At 42.2% G+C, this 27,390-nt stretch overlaps 1 protein-coding gene across 1 annotated transcript in view; it reads left to right on the forward strand.

Moving 5' to 3' along the window:
• Positions 1 to 27,390, forward strand: part of GGA3 (golgi associated, gamma adaptin ear containing, ARF binding protein 3) — a 36,927-nt gene extending 9,537 nt beyond the window's left edge. The window contains exons 4-17 of the mRNA XM_083148033.1: positions 1,121 to 1,219; positions 8,631 to 8,754; positions 11,549 to 11,652; positions 11,743 to 11,823; positions 12,517 to 12,654; positions 14,594 to 14,675; positions 14,870 to 14,986; positions 17,123 to 17,377; positions 20,232 to 20,299; positions 20,408 to 20,673; positions 20,765 to 20,991; positions 22,498 to 22,667; positions 23,038 to 23,148; positions 26,886 to 27,390. Coding sequence (XP_083004159.1) covers positions 1,121 to 1,219; positions 8,631 to 8,754; positions 11,549 to 11,652; positions 11,743 to 11,823; positions 12,517 to 12,654; positions 14,594 to 14,675; positions 14,870 to 14,986; positions 17,123 to 17,377; positions 20,232 to 20,299; positions 20,408 to 20,673; positions 20,765 to 20,991; positions 22,498 to 22,667; positions 23,038 to 23,148; positions 26,886 to 26,996 — 1,953 coding nt within the window. The 3' untranslated portion in view covers positions 26,997 to 27,390. The remainder of the gene's footprint in view (positions 1 to 1,120; positions 1,220 to 8,630; positions 8,755 to 11,548; positions 11,653 to 11,742; positions 11,824 to 12,516; positions 12,655 to 14,593; positions 14,676 to 14,869; positions 14,987 to 17,122; positions 17,378 to 20,231; positions 20,300 to 20,407; positions 20,674 to 20,764; positions 20,992 to 22,497; positions 22,668 to 23,037; positions 23,149 to 26,885) is intronic.

Genomic DNA, 27,390 nt, shown 5'->3' on the forward strand with positions numbered 1-27,390 from the left:
AAGAATAATTCTGTAGGTGTGGGTAGAATAATATTTTTCCAAAGAGTGGGATACAGCCTTATGACACACAACTCTAACCCCCTAAACCTGTGGCGGGCAAAAGATGGATAAGCAAGACTTCGTCTGACGACCGCTGCTCTATGCTCCCTCTCTTGAAAATATGTACAGGTTGAGTATCCCTTATCCGAAATGCTCGGGACCACGAGCATTCCGGATAAGGGAATATTCCGGTTTTTGGAATTTTTTTTTTTTAACCATACTTACCTGCCCCTGGTGGGTCCCCGATGGTCCCTCGGCGTCCATGGAGTCCTCCGGCGTCCACGGCAGGCCACCAGCACCGTCTCCGGCGTCTACAGCGGTCCCAGGAGTGCTTTGCGCAAGTTCCCAGGCGCGCAAAGCACTCCTGTGACCGCTGGAGACGCCGGAGAGGATGCTGAAGGCCCGCCGTGGACGCCGGAGGGCTTGGTAAGTATTAAAAGAGGGTTAGGGGGGAAAAAAAAATTTGAATTATTCCAAAAAAACACGGTTTTTGGAATAATTCGGATACGGGATACCCGACCTGTATAATATATAATGAGAGAGTGCAATATATAAAGCACAATAACCTTTTAATTTTGCATTCATATATAAACATATTAGTACAGTATATAAAACCACAAACCGAAGCTATAGTTGATTAAAAAGGCACACAATTAAAATGTCTCTTATCTTATTATAGAGGTGATTCCAATCATGATTTTGTGCTTCAAATATATAGAAATGCACTTCTTTATGTAATGGGGCGCTCTCATTATATATATATATATATATATATATATATATATATATATATATATATATATATATATATATATATATATATGTGTTTTCTAGCTTGTGATTGAGTACTCCAGATTACTCAGTGGGAGCAGCATCAATTGTAAAGTCATCGACCTAGTTATTTAGCTTAATTAGATACAAATTTGCGCCTGATTCTTATACTACTGTATGCTCCCTTTCCTAATTCTATGTGTCATGTGAGCTGCACGCCTCCTGGATTATAGCAGCAATGTAAATTTCTGTTGCGTGTACTGCTATGTTGCTGTACTTTGTTTTCAGAGTGTCCTCTGTTGTTCTGTAGGTTCTGGAGGCCTGCATGAAGAACTGTGGGAGAAGGTTCCACAGTGAGGTTGGCAAATTTCGCTTTTTGAATGAACTGATTAAGGTTGTGTCTCCTAAGGTAAGTGTGTGCAGAAGTACCAATATCCCCCCCTTCTGAGTACAGCTAGTTTGTAGTACTGATTTGTAGGATAAAGTTTGCATTTAAAACATTAGCAAACTTAAAACAAAAGATTCTTTGTAACACGCCCTCCCAATGCTCTGTGCCAGATTTGCACGTACAACAATTATGCAGGGATTTTTTTTTTCAAGTTTTTTTTTATTGAAGCATTTGCACCAACGTAAATAACACAGTCACTCTAAAATTAACATACGGAGTAGAAGAAAAAGTAATAATACATAATACAACTAATAGCTCTTCTAGTACAACATGTTGAAAATATCACATGTAATGATTAGTAAAAAACAGAAATAAATAAATTAAATTAGCCATATATACATTGATTTAAGGATGTATAGCTTCAAATCTCCCAATTTTCAAGTTTTCCAAATCCTAGAAAAAGGAGGTGGAAGCTACAGAGCACACGTCCTGGTAACAAATAATGAGGTAACAAATAACAATATAAATAGTCAGCCTGCAATCTTAAATATAAAAACATTAGTAGACAGAAAAAATTAATGTAGTTAGCACAATAAGCAGTCATCCACCCATTTCTATTGTAGCTGAATATAAATAATACACCTGGGATCAGAGACCTTAAATCATATTTACATATAAATGAATATTGTTTTAAAAAATAAAAGAAAGAAGGGTCCCCAAATTGCAGTTTCTAGTCTTTGTACTGTAAGTAGTAGGTGCCAAAATATCTGGTCAGACAAAGATACATTATCTTATCCAAGAGTGAACTGCTAAATTGCTATAGTTGGAAATCAAACAGAATGTGGGGAAAATATATGTATAAAAATAATAGTCTGCTCTCTTATAACCAGCAGTCACACAACAAGTACTAATATAATTGGAAACCAGATTGTAAACAGCACATAAACCATCCTTGTAACCAGTGGGTATTCTAGATCTCAGAGGGCATAGTCAAAGTATGTCTATTAGGAGAAAATGATAAGGTTTTGACTTTTCAATAATATGCTATCCTCAAGTTACTGCCCCTGTTGCTGCTTTCACATCACAAAATAAAGGTTTGCACTTTGAAACGGGTCAGTCCCGGCGCGAACCTTAATTTTGCTATGTTCACATCCCCACAGCCAACCAGCAATAATGCCGTTTCGCTGACGTCATCGGGGGCGCAGAGGGGAGTCAGCACGTCATCGGGGGGCGGGGGAGGAGGCAGCGCTTAGAGCTGGCGCTGCTCCGAGTGCTGCCTCCTCCATAGAGTGAACAGGAAACTGGTCGCAACGAACCAGTAAGAACTCTGCTTTCTTACCGGTTCCTATTGCCGTGTTTCTACACATTTTAGGGACAAAGTAACCCCTTTCACATCGCACTAATTACCGGGTCAAAATGGCTTGCACCCTGTAATTAGTTGCGATGTGAAAGGGGTATGAGAGACTTGTAGATGGTGGTAGAATAAATACAGTGGGGGGGAGGGATGAGTTGCTTCAGATTGAAAAATGGCTCTCCAAAGGGTTTCCAAAGACGGTTGGAAACAATAGAAAACCAAATGGAGTATAAATATATCATTCAATGGCTCTTGGTGTGTCCAGCATGGAGCCATCATTGATAGCATTTCTTTGTTCAGCTGTATGGCTGGTACCATAGGAAAAACTGGTATTATAGTGCCCAAAGATAAACTGGAAAAGTTAATCCCATGGTACAAAGCAGAAGCAAATTCAGAAGTGGCCACCTCAACAATGTGTGTGGATTTAGCAGAAACAAGCTCCTCTATGGGATTTAAGTCTATAGGATCAACAGGTTCCTCTATGAGACGAACATAAATAGGATCAGCAACCTCAAAATCTTCCTGTAGCAGGGGAGGCACATTTAGACATTAAGGGGGATATTCAATCTCCGGCGAGCACCTCCCGTCGGGGAGATGCCCGCCGGGCCCTATTCAATGCTGTCTTCCCTGACAGCATTGAGCAGGGTATCTCGGCAGAACGAGCCCAACATCACTAGCTGTCGGGCTTGTTCTGCCGAGAACATCCGGGAAGTGACAGGCTGCAGCTTCCCTCTTCCTGGCCGCAACTCGCGGCCACGCCCCCTTTTCGCTCCCCGGCAGGCGGGACATTGCATCCTGCCTGCATTTTCTTGGTCGAACTGGCCAAGAACGGGACTGGGTCACGGCAGTCGAGCAAGCTCGACTGCCGTGACCCTAACATTGAATACCCCCCTGAGACTTGTAATCTAAAGAAACATGTGCACGGTCAAATAGAGATAATATATGACTGATTTTACTGTCTAGGTACGGTATTAGCAGTTGTGACACCTCCTTAGGCAATTGGGTTGCAAAATCAGTAAGTACCGTACCCGACGCATAGCGACCGATGCGAGGGGATGCGGTGCACGTCAAACTGTGTCCATGTCGACTGTGTTGACATTCAGGTCAAAAAACAGTGAAAAACCCCATGTCAACCTTTTGAATGTCGACCTAGACAATGTCAAACCAATGACCTTTCGACTTAGAACCATGTCGACATTTCCCCATGTCAACCTAATGGCGTCGACCTAATGACTGTCGACCATAATGCTTTAGACCAAATGATCCCAACCCCTATATATATGTCTAGTGTCTGCGGGTCTCTGAAACACTGCCATCTGCTGGCAGAGAGTGAAACAACATCTCTTTAGCACACATGCACAAACACAGAAGGTAGCAGACTAGCTTTCGAAGCTTCGCTTCGATGCAGACTTACTAGTACGTTGTAATTCTATTAAGTTACTCTTTATACATTCAACAGTAATAAAGGATATAAAAACAAGCAAACAACTTATAAGTACAGATGTGCAAACAGTTCCTGTTTAGGGAAAATGATCTGTTTCTATTAAAAATCACTTCCGTCTCTCAAAATAGTACTCCACGCTTATAATATTTTGTCTTGTCACCGGAGGGAATAGGAGAAATGGTGCTAGAAAGCATTCAATAATCAAATCAGCAACCGGACCAAACAAAGTCCAATGCAAGATTCTTAGCAGTGAGAAACAGCAAATTCCAGACTAGAGGGTTTATGTAGTCACTACTGTCACAGATAGCAGATCTATGTATGAACAGGGAGAGCCAGGCACATGTGTGATGGAAGGACTGATGAGCAGAGGAACTATAGATATAATGATGCCAAGGACTCCATCACCTCGCAGCCTAGCTCCTCAATTAGTGAAAGTCCGTGGCCACAGCTCCAATCAGCAATCGGTGTTCAGGAGAGAGACCCTCCGTGATGGGAGGCAGACTCACAGGGCGAGCAGGTGAAAAAGAAGTATCCAAGAGGCAGGGACTGCACTGTGAATGCTCCCTGTATAGCGATCAGCAGGATCTTCCTCCAGGTAAGTAAGGAGACAGTCGCTTCACACTCCGATAGTACAGTCCTCCACATAGCTTAGTGTGTGTAGGTGATTGTGTTCTCCTGCGGTCGGTAGCGACGGATGCTAGGTTTGATGTGGTTGATAGGGATGTTTTTTGTCATCCAATGCAAATTTGTATGTAGACACTATTGGTTTCTTTGCATCAGTGACTGGGAAATATTTGTGCCTGTGTTCCTCTCAAACAGAGCCGGCCCTAGCCTAAATGACACCCTAGGCAAGATTTTGGCTGGTGCCCCTTAGCACCGCCACTAGTTCCGCCTCTGACCCTGCTCCCCTTTCCCAGCACCATCAACCCTCATCATAGCAGTCATCATTTTGGTGCTCCTACCCGCAATATTTTAAATAGAAACAGTGCACACATTCTGTGCACAGCCCAAACAGGGGTGTGTTCTTGCTGGAAAGGGGAATGGCCTCACTCACACACAGAATATAGGCATGCTGCATATCATTTTAATCAGCAGAAGCTACTGATGCCCCTAGGCATTCCAAATGCCCTAGGCAATTGCCTAGTTTGCCTATGCCTAAGGCCGGCCCTGCTCTCAAAGAACTTGCAGCATATTAAATCATACTGTAGTTTAGTAACAATCTGACTGCAGGAGAGTCCTCAGATTGCACTAGAACGCTTGTAAAAAAAAAAAAAAGAGGGAGACAATGTAATTGAAATAAGAGTGTAGAAAACAGATTACAGGGATGTTCTCTGATTTATGAAAGGGACTCTGCTTTTTTTCTCCAGTGTAAAGGTCCATACACTTATAATGGACTGCACCTTTCAGAGAGATCCTAACTGTAATAAAAATCTACAACATAAAAGCGTGAAGTTGTAATAAAGAAATCCCTCACTGTCAAAATGCAAAATATATATATATATATATATATATATAAAACGAAGGAGCGTGGCACTCGGGTCTGGGATAAATAAGTACAAGTAGCCGAATAATCGTTTGACGTTTCAGCCCTTTAATCAGGCTTTTCTCAAAACAGCTTACAGTTTTTGAGAAAAGCCCGATTAAAGGGCTGAAACGTCAACCGATTATTCGGCTACTTGTACATATTTATCCCAGACCCGAGTGCCACGCTCCTTCGTTATATATTATCTGGACCCGCCGCGGCGGCTCCAGCTTCGGAGGCACCGGGCGCATTAGAGCCCGACAAGGAATCGAGTGCCGGCATAACAACCCCACAATATATATATATATATATATATATATATATATATATATATATATATATATATATATATATATATATATACAACCTCACTCCCGGCACTCTGTTGCCCCTCACTCGGGGTGTCCTGCCCTGGTGCCCTCCGTGGTGGATTCTCCACTAGTATACCCTCCTCGTCGGCGGAGGCACTCAGGGACTTCAAACGCTTGTACTTAGGTGTACTTTGATTAAAGCTTTTTCACCTAAGTACAAGCGTTTGAAGTCCCTGAGTGCCGCCGCCGACGAGGAATGTATATATATATATATATATTTATTTATATATTTTCCCCAATAGTGGTGAGGCGCCAATTAATAAGTGTACAGTCCTTATGAAAACATCCAATTCATCCAATTTGAATAAAATGACAGAGAAATGTTCTCCAAGCGATTGTTTGGTACTCTTTACCTAGAACGGCGCCCACGATTTTGATCTTGGGGTAAAAAATCGCGTCGGTCGCCAAATAGCTACCCTCAAGTGTGAAATGGCCCCCCCAATTGTTAACGCCACCCCACGATCAACCCGAAGCGTGGCGAGCGCAGCGGTACGCGTCCTACGACCTTTTCATACCCCCACTATTCACGTCGGCGTGGAGTTGAGAATAGAAAGTGTGGCGAGCGGACGCGGACACCTGTGAAGCCCGCGAGGGGACGCGTATACCTGTGAAGGTATTCGCGTCCGCTCGCCACGCTTCGGGCTCGCTACGCTCGCCAAACTTTCTATTCTCAACTCCACGCCGATGTGGATAGTGGGGGTATGAAAAGGTTGTAGGACGCGTACCGCCGCCCCTCGCGGGCTCGCTGTGCTCGCCACGCCGTTGATCGTGGGGTGGCGTTAACAATTGGGGGGGCCATTTCACACTTGAGGGTGGCTATTTGGCCTCTGTGGGCCATTTAACATTGTTCCCTATGTAAAATCGGGTCAATTGGCCCATTTAACATTGTTCCCTATGTGAAATCGCGGTAATCGCGTCGGTCGCATCGCATGCGATTTTTTGGTCGCATGCGATGCGACCGACGCGATTTTAATTTTAACATGTATTTCTATGTGAAATCGCGGGCATCGCATCGGTCGCATCGGATGCCATTATAATGGCATGCGATGTACATGCGATGCCTGCGATGGGCGCCCTTCTAGGTAAAGAGTACCAATTGTTTTTATTTTGTTCTTTGATTTGGTACGTGGTCATAAGACGAAAATATGATTGATGTACCAACGCGTTTCGTCTTATAAAGACTTCATCAGGGGAACAACAGTACAATCGTATGGATGATATAGGGTTTCCTATTATCGTATATAGGTCCTATTCGGTCCACTGTGTGAATCCGGTGATATTATTAGTTCTCCTTATTGGATAATTGATTCTCTTTCAACGAGAATTAAAGATAAAAAGATGGTGCCATAAACTTTGTTTTATAATATAGTTTTTAGGCTATAGCGCGTGGAGGAATATTGGGGGTTGAGATATATATATATATATATATATATATATATATATATATATATTTTTTTTTATTATTATTTTTATTTATTTAATGAAATGGATATTTCTCAATTGATTGGGATTGAACTTCAAGGTAACAATTACTCTTTTGCTAGTGTACAGACTTATCTCTCTAGACATGGAACATCACTTTGATATGTACCAGAAGAACACTCTGATTGCAATAGTGATGATTACTCAGTGAGCTTTGTAATCTGACTGCATTCTATTTTAACTGGGGCGCATACTGGGGCAGAAGGAACACCCTAAACTTTGTAACTTATGTAGTGTGCCTGATGTCTGCCTCACCCAATATGCCTGTGGGTAGAATGCGTGGGTCAATAGGTGGGACTACTAAACTCTGGCATATATTGACAATTTTGTGTATTTGCTACTACTGTGTAGAATATATATTTTCTATGGGCAGTATTCAATGAGAATTTTGACGATGTGCAGTGAATCCTGTTTAGGATTCGCTGCACATTCGCCACTGCCCGCCGCGTTCCGGAGCCTCGCCGGCTCCAGTATTCAACGAGTCAGGGGCACACTGCCCCTGACCGGCGAATTTTAACTCCTGCGGCGATGCCGCAGGGAGCCTGAGGACGGCTGTCTCCCTGCCTGCCCCAGAACGTTTGTGGGGGGGAGGTGGGCTCCCCGGGAGCCAGGCAGCACAGGCTGCCCCCCGGGATAGCCAACAGGGGACCGGGTATTCACTACACCCGATCGTGCATATGTAATGATCGGGTGCAGTGAATATATGAATATCTAATGAGCGGCTCGGCTCCCGGCCCCCTGCTGGCTGCTCTGTGTAAAAAATAAATAAAAAAAAACAATTAAAATAAAAATTTAATATATATTCATGTGAATAAAAATAGCATGCCCCTCCTCAGAATAAAATGCCTGATTTTTTGACACCAAATGTAAAAAACAAAACACTTTATTTTAAAAGTTCACATTCCACTTCACCATATAAAGATAGCGATTGCTACTCGGTGAATCATGGCGATAAAAACCTTGAAATGTATTCTCCATCTGGTCATTGAATAGAGTGATTCACCGTTTTAGTCAAAAAAATCGCCGTACAGCACGAAAATAGCACAAAATCGGCATAAAACATGGCGAATCAGCCTCATTGAATACTGCCCTATATGTCTGTAACCAGTCATAGTGCTCCCAAACAGATGTTCTCATTTACTATTTCTTTTCTGCAAGTGTAATGCACTTTCAGTCAATTTGGAGAAACGTCCTATATAAATATTAAGATACTATATACTTATTATTATTACTGACTCCATTATGTTTCTTATCCACAGTACTTAGGAGAAAGGGTGTCAGAGAAAGTGAAGAACAAAGTGGTGGGTCTGTTATACAGTTGGACTGTGGCTCTTCCTGAGGAGAATAAAATAAAGGATGCCTACCACATGCTGAAGAGACAAGGTCAGTTTTCTTTAACTCTGCATAATAGTGTTGCATAGTTCCTCCCAGACTGTTATTCGCAGTGGCAGGCTGGCTGTTAATCCATCTGTCTATCTGTAACATCGCCTGTGTACACAGCGACTCAGATGGTGATATATTAGTGGTATTTTGGAATATTTGGAATATATTTTGACGATCAGAAATCACTTGAGCTACTTGCTCTGTCTAAAAGCCTTGGCTATATGATCTCCTAACTCATTGGTAACATAAAATATCTTTACCCTAGAATCTGTGTAAAAGTAAAAATGGGATTCTTATCTTACCTGTAAAATCCTTTTCTTCAAGTCCATGGGGATACAAATTTAATACCATGCATGGGTATAGGGTGGTGAGCTGCGCTGGGCACCAAGCAGATAAATTCTTCTTTGAGCCCCCAAGGCTCCCTTTCCCCTTATGCCCAAGATGAGGAGCAGGAAGAATGTAGAAACGGCAAACATGCATTGCAAACACACAGACAGATGGGGAGCATTTGAACGAACAACTGTGCAACATAACTTTGCATGCCAGGAGCATCAGGATGGGCTCCCTGTGTTCCCAATAGACATAAAGAAAATGATTTTACAGCTACATCAAAAATCCAGTTTTTATTTTCATCCATGGGAAACACAGGCTTAACCATGGGACGTTCCAAAGTCAGCCCCTTAATGGAGGGGATGCTCCTGAGCTGTGCAAATGCCATGTCGGAAAAAGCAAATATGTCAAAAGAATAAAACTTGGTTAAAAATATGGGCAGAAGATCACGTCGCTACTGCTCTACAGTGGTGCTATGCCAAAGTGTCCCTGACCGGGTGGAAATTGGCCCGTACCATGGCCAGGACAGGAAAGTCTGCTGACTAGTCTTGGTGGATACTTAAATGGAGCCATCGAGGCAAGTTTTGTTTAGAAGCCAGCCAGACCCATTTTTTAATTCATAACAGAGCAAAAGGAGAGCCCGTCTTGTGGAAGTTCCTAGTCCTGTCAATATAGATTCACCGGCCTCTTACTACATCCAAAGAGGCTTGCTCTGGGAAAGAACCTATTACTTGGAAGAAGGGGACTACAATCTCATGATTTGTTGTGAAATCTGGAGACAACCATGGGAAGTTAGGTCAAATAGGTGTGGTCCGAGTGAAAAATAATAAAAAGAGTGAAAATATAATGTACTCCTATCGAATACCCGCCTAGCGGAGGCTATCGCAAGGTGGAAGGCAGTCTTTCAGGAAAGCCAACAAATGTCCACAGTCCAATGTCAAATGGCTCAAAAGCAGCCAAAAGGACTAACAAAATTTTCCAAGGAGCCATCGGAGGAGCAAGTGGAGGCTGTATATGAAGGACACCATATAGAAAGGTTGTGACATCCGACAATAGCCGCTAAGAAACCGAAACAGTTGAAACCGGCACCTTCATTGAGGAAAGACGTAGACGTAAATGCAGACCTGCAACAGGTAGAAGGATCTACGATTCAAGCACCAAGCCGACTGCCACTCAAAATATGTCTGGTAAACCCTGTGATGGCACAAATAGTACTCATGGCATGAATAACCAGTTTTAAAAAACATTCGCTGTTAAGACATATGTCTCACCCCATCAAATCTAGATGACTCTGATCTGGTAGGAAGCACAGGACTTTAGAGAGAACAGCTGGTCTAGGTGGAAGAGGCAGCAGAGTTTCTAAGGAGAGACTTAGTAGATCTGCGTACAAACTCTGTGTGGCCAATCTGGGGCGATTAGGATCACTGCACTTCCTTTCATTTCAATTTGTGGAGAACCCCTGGAATCTGTGAGATAAGAGGGAATATATTTTGGAGTGGATAGGTCTGTTGAACAGTCATTTGCATCCACCAGTAGAGCGTCTGGATCACAGGTGCACAAACAGTATCTGGAAAGTTGGTTATTGTGATGAAACACCAAAATGCGACTTCGGGGTGGTGTGGGTTGCCATTTACCTGATCGCTGGGCTCTGAATATTGTGTTATAGGATTTGCTTTTAAAAATGACAGGGCTATGTAGTTGCTATAGAGAGATAATCTCACGTGTTATTTTTCTCCAAACATTGGGGCAGATGTATTAAGCCTTAACAAGAGATAAATTCAAGGGTGATAAAGAGAGATAAACATCCAGCCAATCAGCTACTAACTACCATGTTACAGGCTGTGTTTGAAAAAAGTCAGTTAGGAGGTGATTGGCTGGTCTTTTTTCTCTCTTTATCAACCTTGCATTTATCTCTTGTTAAGGCTTAATACATCTGCCCCATTGACACATATGCCTTGTAGGTATTTTGTGTTAATATGTTTCTCCCTGCTTATCTTATGTTTAAACCCCTCCCCCTTTGGTCACGACAGTGCTTCTACCAGAGTGTGTGTGTGTGTGTGTGATCATCCAATACTTTATAGTCCATTACAGGCAATGCCCAGTAGAGTTACAATGTAACTGCAAATGGTGGAGGATGCCTGTGGAATTAAGTTACAATTATGGAGCAGATGTATTAAGCCTTAACAAGAGATAAATGAAAGGGTGATAAAGAGAGTTAAACGTCCCGCCAATCACCTGCTAACTGCCATGTTACAGGCTGTGTTTGAAAAAAGTCAGTAAGGAGCTGATTGGCTGGACGTTTATCTCTCTATATCACCCTTGCATTTATCTCTTGTTAAGGCTTAATACATCTGCCCCTATGTTACAGGAAAATGTCACATATTCCCTTAGTACACTACTTGCTCTTCCCCCTTTTATTTCTTATATTTTTTCCTTTTCACTTATTTTCTACAATTCCCCCCAGGTATTGTCCTCTCTGACCCTGTGATACCAGTGGATTGCACATTGATCCCTTCACCTCCAGTCAGACCCAAAAATCCAATTTTTGATGATGAAGAGAGGGCTAAGGTATGAGAAAGAGAATGTGTTGGATATCTTATATCCTTCTGGTTGGTGTCTCCTTTTTACATATTGTCTGTTTTTTACCACATTTTCCAGTTGTTAGCCAAATTGTTGAAAAGTAAGAACCCAGATGACCTACAAGAAGCGAACAAGTTGATAAAGTCCATGGTAAAGGAGGTGAGTGTGCAATGATATTCATCGAACCGTCAAAATAATATATATATTTTTTCATTGATAAAATGTATGAATATGTTTCAATTAGAAATTGTTAGCAAAGTGAATAATGTGATTTAGCTATGGTGTGTGGTACTAAATTGTAAACTGCTTTAGTACTTGTTAACCATTTTGGTGTGACAAAAATGTCTCCATTATTTAAAAGAAAAGTGAGGATTGTAAGAGTGACAGCTCATATAGCCAATAGATAAGGCCCAAAAGAAAACAGAGCTTAAATGGTGCTTATTAAAAAGCTATATACATTATTTAGTTTATTTCATTTAGTCCTAAGAACATAAGTAAATGTATAAACAACACATAACTGAGTGTGCCAGTATTTGTTCTAATGGTAAAGCTTAGAAGCATCTTTAACAACATTGGGGCAGATGTATTAAGCCTTTTAAAGTGATAAAGTAGTGATAAAGTGAAAGGTGATAACGATCCAGCCAATCAACTCCTAACTGGCATTTTTCAAATACAGCTGATTGACTGGGGCGTTATTATCTTCCACAGTATCACTGTTTTATCACCTTACCAGGCTTAATACATTTGCCCATTTCTCTTTCTATGTGTAATAAAAAAAAAACTTACATCATGTGTCTATACATTTCTGTATGCAAATGTACATTTAAATCCTTGCATGCCTGCAATCCCCAGGATGAGGTGAGAATACAGAAGGTGAGCAAGCGAGTCCACACTCTGGAGGAAGTAAATAATAACGTGAAGCTGTTGCAAGAAATGTTGATACATTATAATAAAGAAGAATCATCAGAAGGGGACAAGGAGCTCATGAAGGTGAGTGATTGGCATAATGTGGCTTGAATATGATGAATAAAGTTGAAATAGATGCTTCAATACAAAGCCAATTTATATATAATATGTCTCACACAGTTATACCCCCTCAGATCCTCCTTTCTCACATAGCTCTCTCCTCCCACAGACACCCCTCCACATGTACATCGCTCAACCTCCCCCCTCACTCAAATCACTCAAAATGCTATCTCCCCCTTCAGACACACACACACACACACACACACACACACACACACACAGCACCCTCTCCTCACTCAAGACCCCCCCCCCACACACACACACACAGCTCTATCACCCATCCCATCAAGACAAATGATCAATATACACAACATTCACAGCACTCTACTCTCAAGAAGATCAACCATTCTACACAAATGCTCCCTTCTCACTGACAGCACCAGGATCACCCGCTAAGCCCAATATACTAATAAGCCTCTATACTGGGTGCATGGTGTGGGTAGAGCAGGGGCCATTAGTAATGCTCTGGTTACACCACATCCCCTATCTGGCGGCACTGATCTATATGCTTCTGGCTCATAGGCTTCCATGTATCCAGTATTTACTAGGACATATTTTGAAACTCTTGAAACAAAATGAATAGGACATGGTACAGTGTATTCCTATAACTATACCTTACTTGGAACCTAAATAATATATGGGTGGTTGTTCTGTTTAAAGCAAGCTTCAGATCATGTGAATATTCCAGTTTTTCATTTCATAATATTCTGAGCGAATGTAGGGATTTTCTAATGATGTTATCTGGGGAGTTACAGAGACTCAAAACTAAACATTTCTATTTGGCATATATGCAGGATAACGATATTGTTATCTATATCATCATGCATATCGTCTAGTGCAGGCATTCCAACAGTACAGGTGTTAGTGCTATCCAGGCTTAAGCACAGGTGACTTAATTATTATCTGAGTTATTCTGATTAATCCATATGTGCTGAAGCCTGGATATCACTAAAACCTGCACCGTTGGTGTGCCTTGAGGATCGTGGTTGGGAATGCCTGGTCTAGTGTGTACGCACTACATTGTTAACAATTCGCTCTCCCGCAGGTTGTTAATGACTTCACCCTGTCAACTGAACATGTAGTCAAATTTTAACTATATCGTTAACGTCTGCATGTTTAGCGGGAGCCGGGTGACATCACTGAGCAATATTGTTCAGTTTGTTTGTACTATACCGTTTGCCTGGGATTTCCGATAGAAAACATGACATTAGGTGACGGGAACTCAATCTTGTTAAGATTTGCCCAGGCATGATTAAACAGGAGACAAAAATCACAGTTGTTGTAGTACCAATTGTGGACCTATGGTGGCACTGCAGAGCCACCTGATCTCCCCAGTTCCTGCTGATTGGACATTGAACCTTGTAGAATATCTTGGTACAAACCTCCATTTATACCTTGATCCCTCTTGACATAAGGAATTTGGTTATAAACATTGTGAGAAGAAGACATTTGCGTAAACTGAACACATCTAGAAATGACTTTAGTGTAAAGGTGCGTACACACGGGGCAATATGATCGCTGGCAATATATTGCTCAGCAATCATATTGCCCCGTGTCCCGTTTTCATCTGCGACCAGAGATGGTCGCAGATGAAAATTTAAACACTGCTGGGTGAAGAGGCAGGGGATGTCGCTGGTCGGAGGAGCATGTTCCTCCGACCAGCGACCATTTAGGGGCTGAAAACGGGAGCGCGCACCTGGCGATTTATCGCTAGTGCACACTCCAATCACTGGCAATATGGTCGCTTAGCAACCATATTCCCAGCGATTTCAGCCCCTATCGCCCCCGTGTGTACACAGCATAAGTTATCTGTTACCAATATACTGTGTTTACTATATATATATGTGTGTGTCTTATGTGCATGCAAGAGTATGGTTCAAATATTCCTCTAAATTTCCATTAGGAGCTGTTTGAAAGATGTGAAGCCAAGAGACTCACCTTGTTCAAAATGGCCAGTGAAACTGAGGATAACGATAGCAGCCTGGGTAGGAGATTATTAAATCTGTGTATATTTGACCTCCTCATGATTGATGGGGTATGTTCCTTCTTACATATTGAGTTTTTGATGTTGTCATTTGGGTTTATGTATTATCTGTTTAATATTTTAATAAATGTGGCATGTTAGATTTAATGTCCTTAATGATTACATTAATGGCTATTTCTCTGGTCACTTATACAGGGGACATCCTTCAAGCCAGTGACAATTTATCTCGCGCCATCAATACATACAAAAAAGTTGTAGAAGGTCAAGACATCAACGGAGAACTGGACCTTCCAGAGATAAAAGACAATAGAGGTCACTACCACGCTGTCATTATTGTTGTAACTAGCTTCTGCTCTCTTGGGAATATTCATACAATCTTTCATACAGGCAGCATATTAAGGCAATGGCTATGACAATATAAAGAAAAACATTGCTCACTGATACCCCCCCCGCCCTGCTCAACACAGGAGCAGACAGCACTGCTCCTTGCCACACAGTGCACCAATGTGTATATTTTTCTGCCCACTGCCACCAATATATTAATAAAAATGCATCAGCTATATATATATATATATATATATATATATATATATATATATATATATATATATATATATATATATATAAATAAAACACCCAGTTGTGGAATGGCGCCTCAAATTAATAAAAGTCCATAAATATGGCGGTCCAATCTCCAGTGAAGCACTCAAAGCAGTTCTTTCGATATCTTTATTTTCAGAAAGTTGTTCCAGACACAAATAAAGATGTACAGAAACTTCCCAACGCGTTTCGTCTTAAAAAGACTTCATCAGGGGAACAGTTTTGTGTCTTCAATTTAATACCGATTTCCAACAAGCAATGGAAATTTTGGGGAGGTGCCTCCTCCACTTGGAGTCCTTTTATAGGACTATCTTAGATCCGTTAGCCTTCACAGAATTCTAGGCCGAGGGTACTCAATTACTGATAGTGAGTATGCTTAAGTATAAATAACCCAGTGACTTTAATATCCACTTAAATTTCCTTCCCTGCCAGTACTTTAATGAGTTACAACTTGTCAGATCCAATAGTTGAAATAGGTAACAGCATATCCAAAATATGCAGCTGCAAACCAATGGGTCTTTTTCAAAAATCACTGTGTCCTGCAGGGAAGGTGCATACACACACCCGCTCCACTGGGGGGGGGGGGGGTGATGCGGCTGCCGCATTGCTCCACGGGGGGAATTTTGCAGCCGCGGCCGCATCTCTCCGAGGGAGGCAAGGGGCTGGCGGGTGATGCGGTCTATGCTGCATGGCTCCACTGGGGTGGTGGAGGCACCTGCGGGTGATGTGGTGAGGGCTGCCGCGTTACCCCACGGGGGTGGCGGGTGATGTGGCGCCGGCCGCCGAGTCGCTCCGGGGGCGTACGCGGGGTGGGGGAGGCACCCTCGTTTCGTCCTCACATGCCATTTAATTAAATACATGGGTCGGCAGTTTGCATTTAAATAAATATACATTGGTGGCAGTACCTTGACGGCGGCGCTGCGGGTCGGGGCGGCGAGGGGCAACGGGGGAGGTGGCTCGTACGTGCACGCCCCTGGTGAGAGCCAGCCGCTGGCGGGGGCTGGCGATAGAATAGCCAGCCCCTGCAAGAAAGAGGCCGGCTCCATCTGTATGGAACCCTTGGAATTCAAACCCAGCCCATTTATAATGAAAGATTTTCAGCACAGTCTTTCGCATCCTGAAATTCTCTCGCTCTTTGGGGAAAATAGCTCAGTGTGTACGCACTACTTTGGTGAAAGATATATCTATCACAGATTTTGGCAAAGTCTTTTGAAATGAAAATCTTCAAGTGTGTATAGGCCTTTAGGCTTAAGGGGTTATATTTACTGTACACATTTTACATATATAAGGAAATATACTAACCCATATATTGATTTAATATGATGGCACTAAAAAAGGTGTTCCTTATACCCCTTTCAGATTGCACAAATAACCCCGGTCTGACCCGAGTTTTTGCCAGCAACCTGGCAATCCGACCCAGTAAAAAAAGAAGTGTTTTACCCGAGTTGCTGAACAGTCTGAACGTGTAACCAGAGTTGAGCGACCTGGGATCCCGTTCTTCTTGCCAAACATTTTTTTAAATAGAATAAACTATTTTCACACTAAGTGATGCAGTTATTAAGCAGAGGATTGTTCTTGTGGCTGTTCCCTTCCTAGGTATCAACTTTTTGGCTGTCTTCACATATTGCAGTATATGGATGTCTAAGACTACATGATTCCCAGAAAAACAGCTGTAATTTTAAATTTAAAAAAAGTCACAATTCCATTAGATTTGATAATTCCATTATTCAAACCCTGTGGTGGTTGTAAAACATTGTTACAGTCCCTCATGTGTGTATTTTACCTCTGTATTGATAATCTCAATGTTGTATGGTTCTTTGAATCTAATTGCTGATTCTCCTTATGCAGAAGCAACAAAATCCAGTACCCAGCTACCTACTCTGATTGATTTAGCAGGATTTGAACCTTCCATCCCTCCAGTGGATCCAGAGCCACTCCCATCAGTAGCACAGCAACTGCCAGCACTTATTCCCATTCTTCCTCCTCCTCCACTTATTCCAGCACATTCCCACACTCGCACATACCTTTCCGATCACACCATCACTCAAATGAACAGTGCATCCAACTCACTGAGTTTGCTGGATGAGGAGCTGCTGCATTTAGGTAATGCATTTATGTCTTTGTCTAATTTCTCTGTTGGGAAAAGTTGCAGTTTCACTGATACCTTTTCATTGGTTTCATTATTAGTTTTCATCCGAGCTGCAAAGTGCCAGGTTACCACTGGCACAAATGATTATATAGACCATAGAATTGCTTTCTTTTATAGTATAACGTAACTAAGAAGGCATAATTTAACCGTACTATGATACTGACTCTTTTATACTACCTGTATATAAACCGCATAATATTAAGACAATACTTGAACTTTATTCTGGCTACCAAGTTTTACTCATTAGAACAGGTTCTAAACTTGAGCTCAATGGGCTGTATTCAATGGTTTTTGCGAGCTATGACAGCGAGCGGTGCTGCCTGATCACTGTCACAGCTCGCACGGTCAGTATTCAACTGACCCACTGCACACACCGTTTCCACGTTGCTAGGCTTTTGCACGACTGGGAAACGGCGGGTGCTAAAACAGCGAGGTTCGTGGCTAAATGCAGCGGACTCCCTGCATAGCCCGGAGCCTAGCTGTTTCGGGGGCTCCTACAATACATTTCTTTTTTTCAAAGATTGGTAGAAGATAGGATGGTAATCCTTGGTGCAGATGACGTGTGGTTTCCGATGGCTTTTATCATTGTAGGACGGATGTTCTAAGTATCAAATCTGCAATGCAATACATCCTACCACTAATATTGCCTGTTTGTACTTAGAAAGTATGAGACAGCGTCCACCAGGGGTGCTTGGAGGGATTTTATTGGATCCCTCTCAGGGCATCTATTGGGTAATATCACATAAAGATAGCGTTATTCGCTAAGTCCAAGCTCCAGAATGTATAGCATTCCAGACTAAGGGGGGTATTCAATGTCAGGGGCACGGCTGTCGAGCAAGCTCGACAGCCGTGCCCCTGTCCCGTTCTCGCTTTGCTCGACTTGAGCTCGTGGTCAGGATTCAATGACCAGGCGGCCGAGCGGCGAGAAAGGGGTGTGGCTGAGAGCTGATTTCGGAAATAGACGAGCACCGGCCGGGAGCTTGACTATTTCCGGCTTTTCTTGGCAGAACGAGCCCGACAGCTTGTGATGTCGGGCTCGTTCTGCCGAGAACCCCTGTTCAATGCTGTTGGGGAAGACAGCATTGAATAGGGCCCCGCAGCCATCTCCCCCATCGGGAGATTGCTGCTGGAGCACGACAAACATTGAATACCCCCCTTAACGTGGGAAATTTAATAAGATGAGAGATTCAGAAAGTGAGAGATTTGCTAAGAAATCTCCAGTTTTTTAAAGCGGAAATCATTTACATGGCAAAATCAAACTGGTTTGCAGTGTAAATGATTGGCGCTTTAAAAAACTGGAGATTTCTTACCAAATCTCTCATCCTGTTACATTTCCCCCAACGTCATGACTGAACAGAGCAGAGCCGAGTGGGTCTTGTCACTTACTCAGAACGAGGGTTGGCTCAGCATGTCGGTCTTCCTGCAGTGGGATGTTCGGTAGAGTTTAACTTTCACGAGTCCCGGTACTGATTGCCAACATTGTGCTGAAGTGAGCTGATCACACTTTAGCTAGTCATTATCCTGCTCCTTGGTCACCTGTTCGCAGCAGCCAATCATTTTGTCCTTATACATTAGAGGCATTCCAAGAACAGAATTTGCCAGAGCAATGTTTTCCACAGTTTTCTGTGTGCTAGTTGTGTGTGATTCTAGTTCAGTATTACAATTGTCATCAGTCCAGTGTCTCTTGTTGGTACTAGTCCCGTCGTGTACAACCGGTGTTTCCAGTTAGTTCCAGTCCGTTGTGTAAAACTAGTATCTTCAGCCAGTTCAAGTAAAACCAGTTTCCCTAGCCGGTTCGTGTCCTGTAGAACATATATCCGTTATTTCTAGCCGGTTCCTGTTCGGTCAAGAGTATCCAGTGTCTCCAGCTGATTCCTGTACTGTTGATTATATCTGATGTCTCTAGCTTGTTCCTGTCCTGTTAAGTATATCTAGTATCTCCAGATTATTCCTGTGCTGTTGAGGATATCTGGTGTTTCTAGCTGGTTTCTGTACTGTTGAGCAAATCCATTGTTTTCAGACGGATCGTTTGTTAGTATAAAACCAGAACCTTCAGCCAGACTCAATCCGGTTGAGCATATCCAGTGTTCCCAGTCGGTTCCAGTACGGTTATCTCCTGGGGTCCATTTCCGCCTGTCAAATCTATATGGTTCCTGCATCTTCGCTACTATACCACTGCAACCTTCCGAGTTAGCATAAACTGACCTGCTTGTAAATTTCAGCAAAGGCAAAACTTCCTTTTGGGGGTTCCTGCCGAAAACCACTGGCTGGACATATGCCATGCCCCTGTTCTGGGTTCTCAACAACCACTTGGTATTAGTCTTTTACCTCACTTCAGTTGATGAGTAAGCAATACATTGTGCCCGCTACCTTTCAGATTCTCATTTCTGGTCCAGCACTCAGCCAAGACCCAGATTCGGATCCACAACAGCTCACTAGTTTGACACTTTGGTACATATGGAAATGTGGCTAAAAACTCTTTTTAGAGGTTGTCCCATGTTATAGAAGTAACTTTGTGTCTGGAACAAACCATGTTGCCGTCAAGGGGAGCAAACATATTTATGTTTTTTTTCTGTTTTTTGCATGTAGCCCACAAATGTTCCCTTTATTTTTACATTGCAGTTTAAATTTCTATTTGAACACACCCCACCCATATCTGCCCCACTTGCAATTCAACATGGTTTTGCCCAGCCTCTTGCTTTTTTTTTCTTTACTTACAAACGTGAATCAGATCCCCAGTTATACAACATATTGTCTTATGTTATTAAGTAAATCTACAGTATTTAGTTCCATTTTAATGTTTTTCAGGTCTAGATGATCCACCCACAAATACAGCACCAGAATTGGCTTTACACTCCAAGTGTGATTTATTCCAGGTATTAATCTGTGTCTTCCTAGACATATAATTTGATACATGTATACACTGTGCTTGTCCCTTGCTCTTTACTTAAGTTTGACTCTTTTTGTGTGTGTCTTTTTTTCAGGTGGACAGTCAAGAGCTTGATTTCTTCACAGGACCTTCACTAGATCCTTTAACCTCAAAAGCCACCCCATTGTTGTCACAGTCAGTGATACCCATGGCCACCTCAACTATTACTTCCTCGTACTCCTCCTCTTCTACCTATACTGCTTTGTTCAATACTTCTCCTACAGTATCTGCAACAGTGGCTGAATCTGCGCCTCTTACAGGAGGCATCGCACTTCATGAACTTGAGGTACTAGGACAGCAGCTACTTGAGGAAGCAAAAGGGTAAGTTTGGCAGGACAAGATTTATCTTACCTGGCAGCTGTGAAGCCAGATGGAAAGAACTATTTATATTACTTTTTTTTTTCATTTTTAGAGCCTCATCCAAACCCATATCTCCTGCTGCTCTAAGTGCCATTCCAATCTTTCCACCAGTGAAGCCTACAAATGCTGTTGGAGCTATGGTTTCTGCATCGTCATATGGTTCCTTGCCTGTTGCTCCCGGTAGCCCCCTTTTCTTGTCATCGCAGCAGGAAAGCCCTCAGAAAGGATCACATGTTTCCCTAGCAAATGTGACGGTACCCTTGGAATCTATTAAACCAAGTGAGTTGAATAAATATAAATCAGCGTTGCAGCAGTTTTCTGCAAATAAAAGGCTCACTTTAGTAGTTAATTGTTGAATATAGACTCAAAATGTATAAAAATATTTTTTTATAATAGGCATTATAAAGGCATTACTTGGTTCAAACACAGTGACAGTCTTCTGACTTCCATGGTGGGGGTGGCCATATACAGGAGACCAAATATGTCAAGCATTTGCCAAGGCTGAAGCACTCCAGTACAGGCAGTAGAGAATGTGTCTTGTTAATCAGATATGAGATTCCTTTTGATCTAATTTGCAAATCTAAAGTATAAAAAGTTTACCATAGCTTTTTTGAAATGACATATGTTGTCAAATTGATTAATGTTAACATTGTGATGACTAAAACAAGGATATATATATATATTTATATTTTATATATATATATACGTGTATAGGTACATTACAAATTCCTATGAAAGAAAGCAGAATGTCTACAGACACATATCAGTGAGTAGGAACATACATAGAAATGTCAAGTACCTAGACCCCATAGGACAGATTATGAACCGGATGTTGCCTCATTCTACCCCCCCCCCCCCCCCCCTCCCACAAAAAATATATAACATAATACAATAGAAGCACACATCCACCATGCCCCATCATAAAATGGACTATCACTAAAAACATAGACAAGACACAAGTCCCCACACATAAATCCAGGAGCTCCACATTTCCTTTATCGCCAAAGACGAATGATGCCTTGGTGTTGCAGTAAATATGGGCACCGGAGAGACCTCAAAGAATAAATCTTCAGGCTTGGCGGGCTCCTGCAATAGGAATCACAGTCCATGGATACAGGATGTGCTAAGTGGCAAACCACTTTAATTTCTCAGACACAGAGGAAGCCAGATCCAAACAGCCAAGGGATAAATCAGCATGGAGCTCCACCACCCATGCAGCCACCCTGACTCCATGATAGTTCCATGGCACAAAGCTCAACTCAAATTAGGGTCAGATCTGTGGTGAGGGACAGGGTTTGCTTCTGTTTGTCCACATATTTTAGGATTTAAAGTTACAAAGTGTTTTTTCCTGTTACATTGACCATAAATAGTGTTAATTGGTCATGAACTAACAACCCAAAGCACCTCTGCAAGTGTCCCAAGGCACCCCTGGGTGCCACGTCACACAGTTTGGGAACCACTGATGTAGGTAAATGAGAATTGGGTGGACATTACTTGCAATCTGAAATACCATGCCTTTGGTTTTTCAAATGTACAGTTTCTAGTAATTATTGTTAAGAAAGAGCTAATGTGCAGATTCAGTCATGACGAGAGTTATTTACAGAAACTGGACATTATGGATGATCGTTGTTATATAGGCAGCATAGGGGAAAGGTTGGGGCTCATAGTTATTCTAGAACAAGATAGCACTGTAAATAACAGCATATTCCTCTGCCACAGTCATTGTCAGCTGTACATATCTTGTAATGAGTCCCATTACTGACATATATGATCATGGCTCTCCAGGTTCTCTCCTACCGGTTACTGCTTATGATAAGAATGGCTTTCGCATCTTGTTGCACTTTGCCAAGGACTGCCCGCCTGACCGCCCAGATGTCCTGGTGGTAGTGATCTCTATGCTCAACACAGCTCCACTGCCACTAAGAAATATTCTTTTTCAGGCTGCAGTGCCCAAGGTGAGTATGTTAGTACTTGCACAATGCATGTTTATTTTTGTTCCTATTCATATGCTTATGACCAAAACTACTAAATCACCCTCATGTACTTTCTTAATGTATACAAAACCATTGTGATCAGCATACCACATGCTTTACAGATTGTTTGTCATAGTATGGCTTCCAATGTCTGCAATTAAGCATCTGAGATCACAATCACTTCCATGTCTGACTGTGTTGCTTTGCGATCATACACCCTGTGTATTATACCCCATGCACTCTGCAACTTCATAGCTTAGACACATACACAGTTGAAATTTGAATATAATCCTTGTGTGTGACTCAGGCCTCATGTTTGTTATATAACCATGTCCTGTCTTTTTTATATTAGACAATGAAAGTGAAGTTGCAACCTGCTTCTGGGACAGATATGTCTGCATTTAATCCGATCCACCCCCCTGCGTCAGTCACACAAGTGATGCTATTGGCAAATCCTCTAAAGGTAAGATGGTGGGAGTAAAGGTGTTTGTATATATTATGAAATTATTTATGCACTAGTGTTTGCCCACGGCTACACTTGTGTGGATGTCTTCCAGGGGAAAAATATTGTCTCCATAGTTCCTAGAAGTATATTTCTCTCCCAAAATGTGTATATACATGTTGTCATGCTGTATTGTAGGAGCCTGCACACACCGAATGTCAACTGCCAAGTTTGGGCCTGGGCTCCCTGTATACCTTACCCTAGTCCATCTTTACACTTCCTCTTGCACTGTCCGATTTGTTTGTTGAGCACTAATTGCCTAATGAGTTTTAAAAAAGGAGTATTGAATGTAAAAAAGGAGTATTAAATATATTTGTAATGGGGCTATTGTAATGAAACTTTCACCAACTTTCTGCAACAACTCCTGCGATCCACATATGCAAGGAAATCAAACTATAAACCAAGTTATGTGTAAAAATGTGAAATGACACAGAGAAAATGTATTAGTGTATTTAATACTTTGTACAAAAGTCTTTGGGAGGTATTCAGCCCCAGCCGCTATTTCCGCTGGTGGAAATATAGGCCGTCGCCTATTCAATGCTGCCATTTCCGACAATATTAAAGGCAGTTTCTGACAAAACAGATCTGACTTTAAAACAAATTGGGTCTGTTTTGTCGTAAACGGCCGCGGATTATTGAATTCACGGCCATTTTTTGACAAACTTCGGACTTTCCAACACTCAACTGTCAGTATTTTGAATACCAACAGTCAAGTTGAGGTTGAAATAAGCAAAAGCAGCCCAGGGTTCCGACTGTCTGAATCCCGGAATAAATACCCCCCCATTGTTGGTAATGACAGCTTCCACACACTGTACCTGCTAATTCCATGTCTTTCTGAAGCTCTCCACAAGTGGTCCTTGGACAACTCTTCTGATAATAATTTTTACCTCTCGGTCAGAAATTTTGTCAGGAGCTCCTGGTTGTGGTCAGTTTATGGTGAAGCGATATTCTTTCCTCTTCCAGTAACACTATTGGGGCCATAATTAAGAACATTTAGACGTTTAGAAATCTTTCTTTAACTAGTGCCACCAGCTACGCAGAGAGAGGTTCCTTTAGACATAACTGACATTCAGGAACAGACATTACCCATTATTGCAGATAATATACAGTGAGCTTGCAGCTTCTGGCCTAACTCTCCATCCTAATATATCTCCAGATGAGGCCCAGTTTACCAGCATGCCCATCTGTCATGGACCAACTGTTGTTACAATTCTTCAATTTATCTGCACAGCTGCTGACACATCTGTCAGCACCTTTCCTGCAAAGGCTTGACAGATGGTGCATCTCCTGTGTCATTTGCTTCAGATGTTGAGACTTCAGTTCTGCCTGGAAGCGATTCAGGTCTGTCGCATCCTCAGTGAGGTAAAGTGCCATCTTCAGGCACTCACTTTTCAGCACCTAGTGCTGTAGCATGCTGGAAATTGTCAAATTGGTGTCTCTACATACCAACAGGCTGCCGAAACACCATTCCTGTATCTGAGCGCTTTGAGTTCTCCTGGTGGTTGCTGTTGCAGTTCTTTTCTCAGAGATCCTGCATGTCCATTGTAGGTTGACATTGGAACGATGTAAGGTGTTCCCTAGATCTAGCTATGGTGGGCAGGTTTTCTATGCCTTCTCCCAGTACTCTTCTGCGTCTACTGTGGCGATCTTCTATCTTAAGACATAGTTCTTGAGACATCTGTCTCAAGAGCAAAAATATTTTCCAGGAGGGTCATTTGTACCATGTTCGATTCCTATTTATTTTTGTATTTTGCAGACATTCTTTGGACAGGTAATTTCGGCTCTCCCGAATCCTTCTTTCTACAGGTTCTTCTTCCCCTGGATTTGGGATTCTGCTCTCCTCCATGCAGGTAGTTTTCTTACCGCATGAACAAGCCTCTTTTCATGATATCCTATATATCCATCCACAAGTTGTCTGTTGCTCCACTTGACCTGTCTTTGGATCTTAAGGCTCTTCAATCCTCTCTTTGTGAGCCCCTTCATAGTGTGAACATTTGGTGGCTTTCAAGGGTTTTTCAAGCTCATTCTTTCTGATTTTTCATATGTAGTGGGCGGTCCTTAAACCTCCCAAGGTGGTGTCTCATCAACCAAGAAATAGTTGCCTCTCTTGATGCTGTGAGTAACAAGAAAGTCTGCAAGTCAGATTGTCTATTTGTCATGTTTGAGCACAAGCAGGGCTGGCTGGCTGGCTGGCTTGCTTTAAATCAGACTTTGGCCAGGAGGCTCTGCTTAACTATCTGCTTACTGTTAGGTGGTTTTTCCTGACCCTGCTGTGGTAAAGGCTCATTCCAGTCAGTCAGCAGGGCTTCTTGGGTAGCTCTGTGTGGCGCTTCTGCAGAGCAGCATGCATTCAACACCTTTGCATTTTCAGAAGCAGCCTTTGAGCATACAGATTTCTGCACAGCTTTTGGGCACCCCAACTCATCAGGGATCATCTTTAGGATGTCCCAGTGTTTCTTGTGTCACTTACTGGAAGGAAGCAGAAGAGAGGATCTATATTCTTACCTTGATAAATCCTTTTCTTCAAGCCCATAGAGGGCACAGAGCGCCTACTGTGGCGCACCTAGCTTGTGGTGGATAGTTCCTATAGTACCGGTTCTCTAATCTCCTTTCATGTGATTCGTATTGCATGTATCCCACGATCTTTCTTCTCCTTCCCCTTTTCCTCAATCCTGTCGTAGGCTTGCTAACTTAACTGGCCGGCTGGTGGCCAATCAGCTCCTACCTATCTTATGTTTGAAAAATGACCTTTGGCACCATCCGAGTGATAAGAATATCAGTTGTTGATAAATCTGCTCCTCACTAGGCTCTATACCCAATGTTTTCTGTGCTCCTCTTTTCAACCTAGGAAATCTTAGATTGTTAAAAGTGGGCTATGGGGTGGAGGAGAGTTGGGGGGAAAAAGCAAGTAACTTTATATCTGGAACAAATCATGTTGAACTTCAGTGGATGCATATACAGTTATTGTTTTTGCATGTGGGATATATACTTGCTTCTTTTGCATGTAGCCCACAAATACTGGACAGTTTTACGCATTCTAGATGCAATTGTACATGCCACATAAAAATCCTCCTAAACCTCTTAACATGTAACATCAAAACCGCCAGCAGTGCAGCATGGTATTACCAAGGTGCAGTTACTTGCACTTTTTTTTGCTTTCCAAATCATATCAGCCCCTTACAGTTTTGTATCAAATGGAAGAGGATTTCTCCATTGAAAACCTATAGCCAGGTAAATTACTGCAGTGTTAGGAACCAAACAAGAGCTTTAACTAGACTTCTTTGAAATGCCATAATCATTCTTATGATAAAGTGCACAGACCAGTAAAGTATTTTCAAAGTTGTTTGACATTAAGGGAATTGTCCACTTATGTGATTGAGGGGTAGATTTATTAAGCTCGGTGAAGTGATAGTGTCTTGTTTTTATCACTGGCCAATTAGCTCCTACCTGTGATGTTACAGGCTTGATTTAAAAAAATGACAGATAGGAGCAGATTGGCCGGTGATAAAAAACCAGCCACTTTATCACTTCCCCGAGCTTAATAAATCTACCCCTGAGTTAGAACTGGGTTGCTTGTGACAGGTTCAATTTCACAAGTGGGGGACAGAGCAAAGTAGGCAAATTGATGTTTAAAAATTGTGCTGGCAAATGTAGCATACACTGGTTTAGATTTCCAACTTTTGTTTTATTTCCTGCAGGAGAAAGTGCGGCTCAGGTATAAACTGTCCTTTGCACTTGGAGAAGAATTCAGCACAGAGATGGGAGAAGTAGACCAGTTCCCAGAACCTGAACAATGGGGAAAACTATGACCCAGGTTTCCAGTGTTCAATTCAGACTGACATTGCTTTCGGATTCAGGTTGTTTTCTTGTCCTGTACACTGGCAGTGATGAACTGGACTCAGAGGGAGTAATAGAGACCCTCGCAGCACTTTATTCTCCTGAGTGGACTCATTCATCTCCCATCAGGGCTCTTGGTATCCAGAGCTTTTACTGCATTTGCACTACTGTCGTGTAGTGATAAGCCTTTCTTCTGTCTAAGCCCTCACCACTAGAGACCCAATTTGTAGGTGCAGGGCAGAAGCTTTCATATGTGGCAACTTTTTTCTGTACACAGTATTATTGCTAATTTATTTGTTCTTGTAGAGACCTGTCTGCACCCTAACATCATGTGAAACTGTTATAAATAAAAGTTAAGTGCGGTTA

Source organism: Crinia signifera, chromosome 6 (assembly GCF_055691185.1).
Source record: "Crinia signifera chromosome 6, ASM5569118v1, whole genome shotgun sequence".
NCBI classification, from domain to species: domain Eukaryota; kingdom Metazoa; phylum Chordata; class Amphibia; order Anura; family Myobatrachidae; genus Crinia; species Crinia signifera.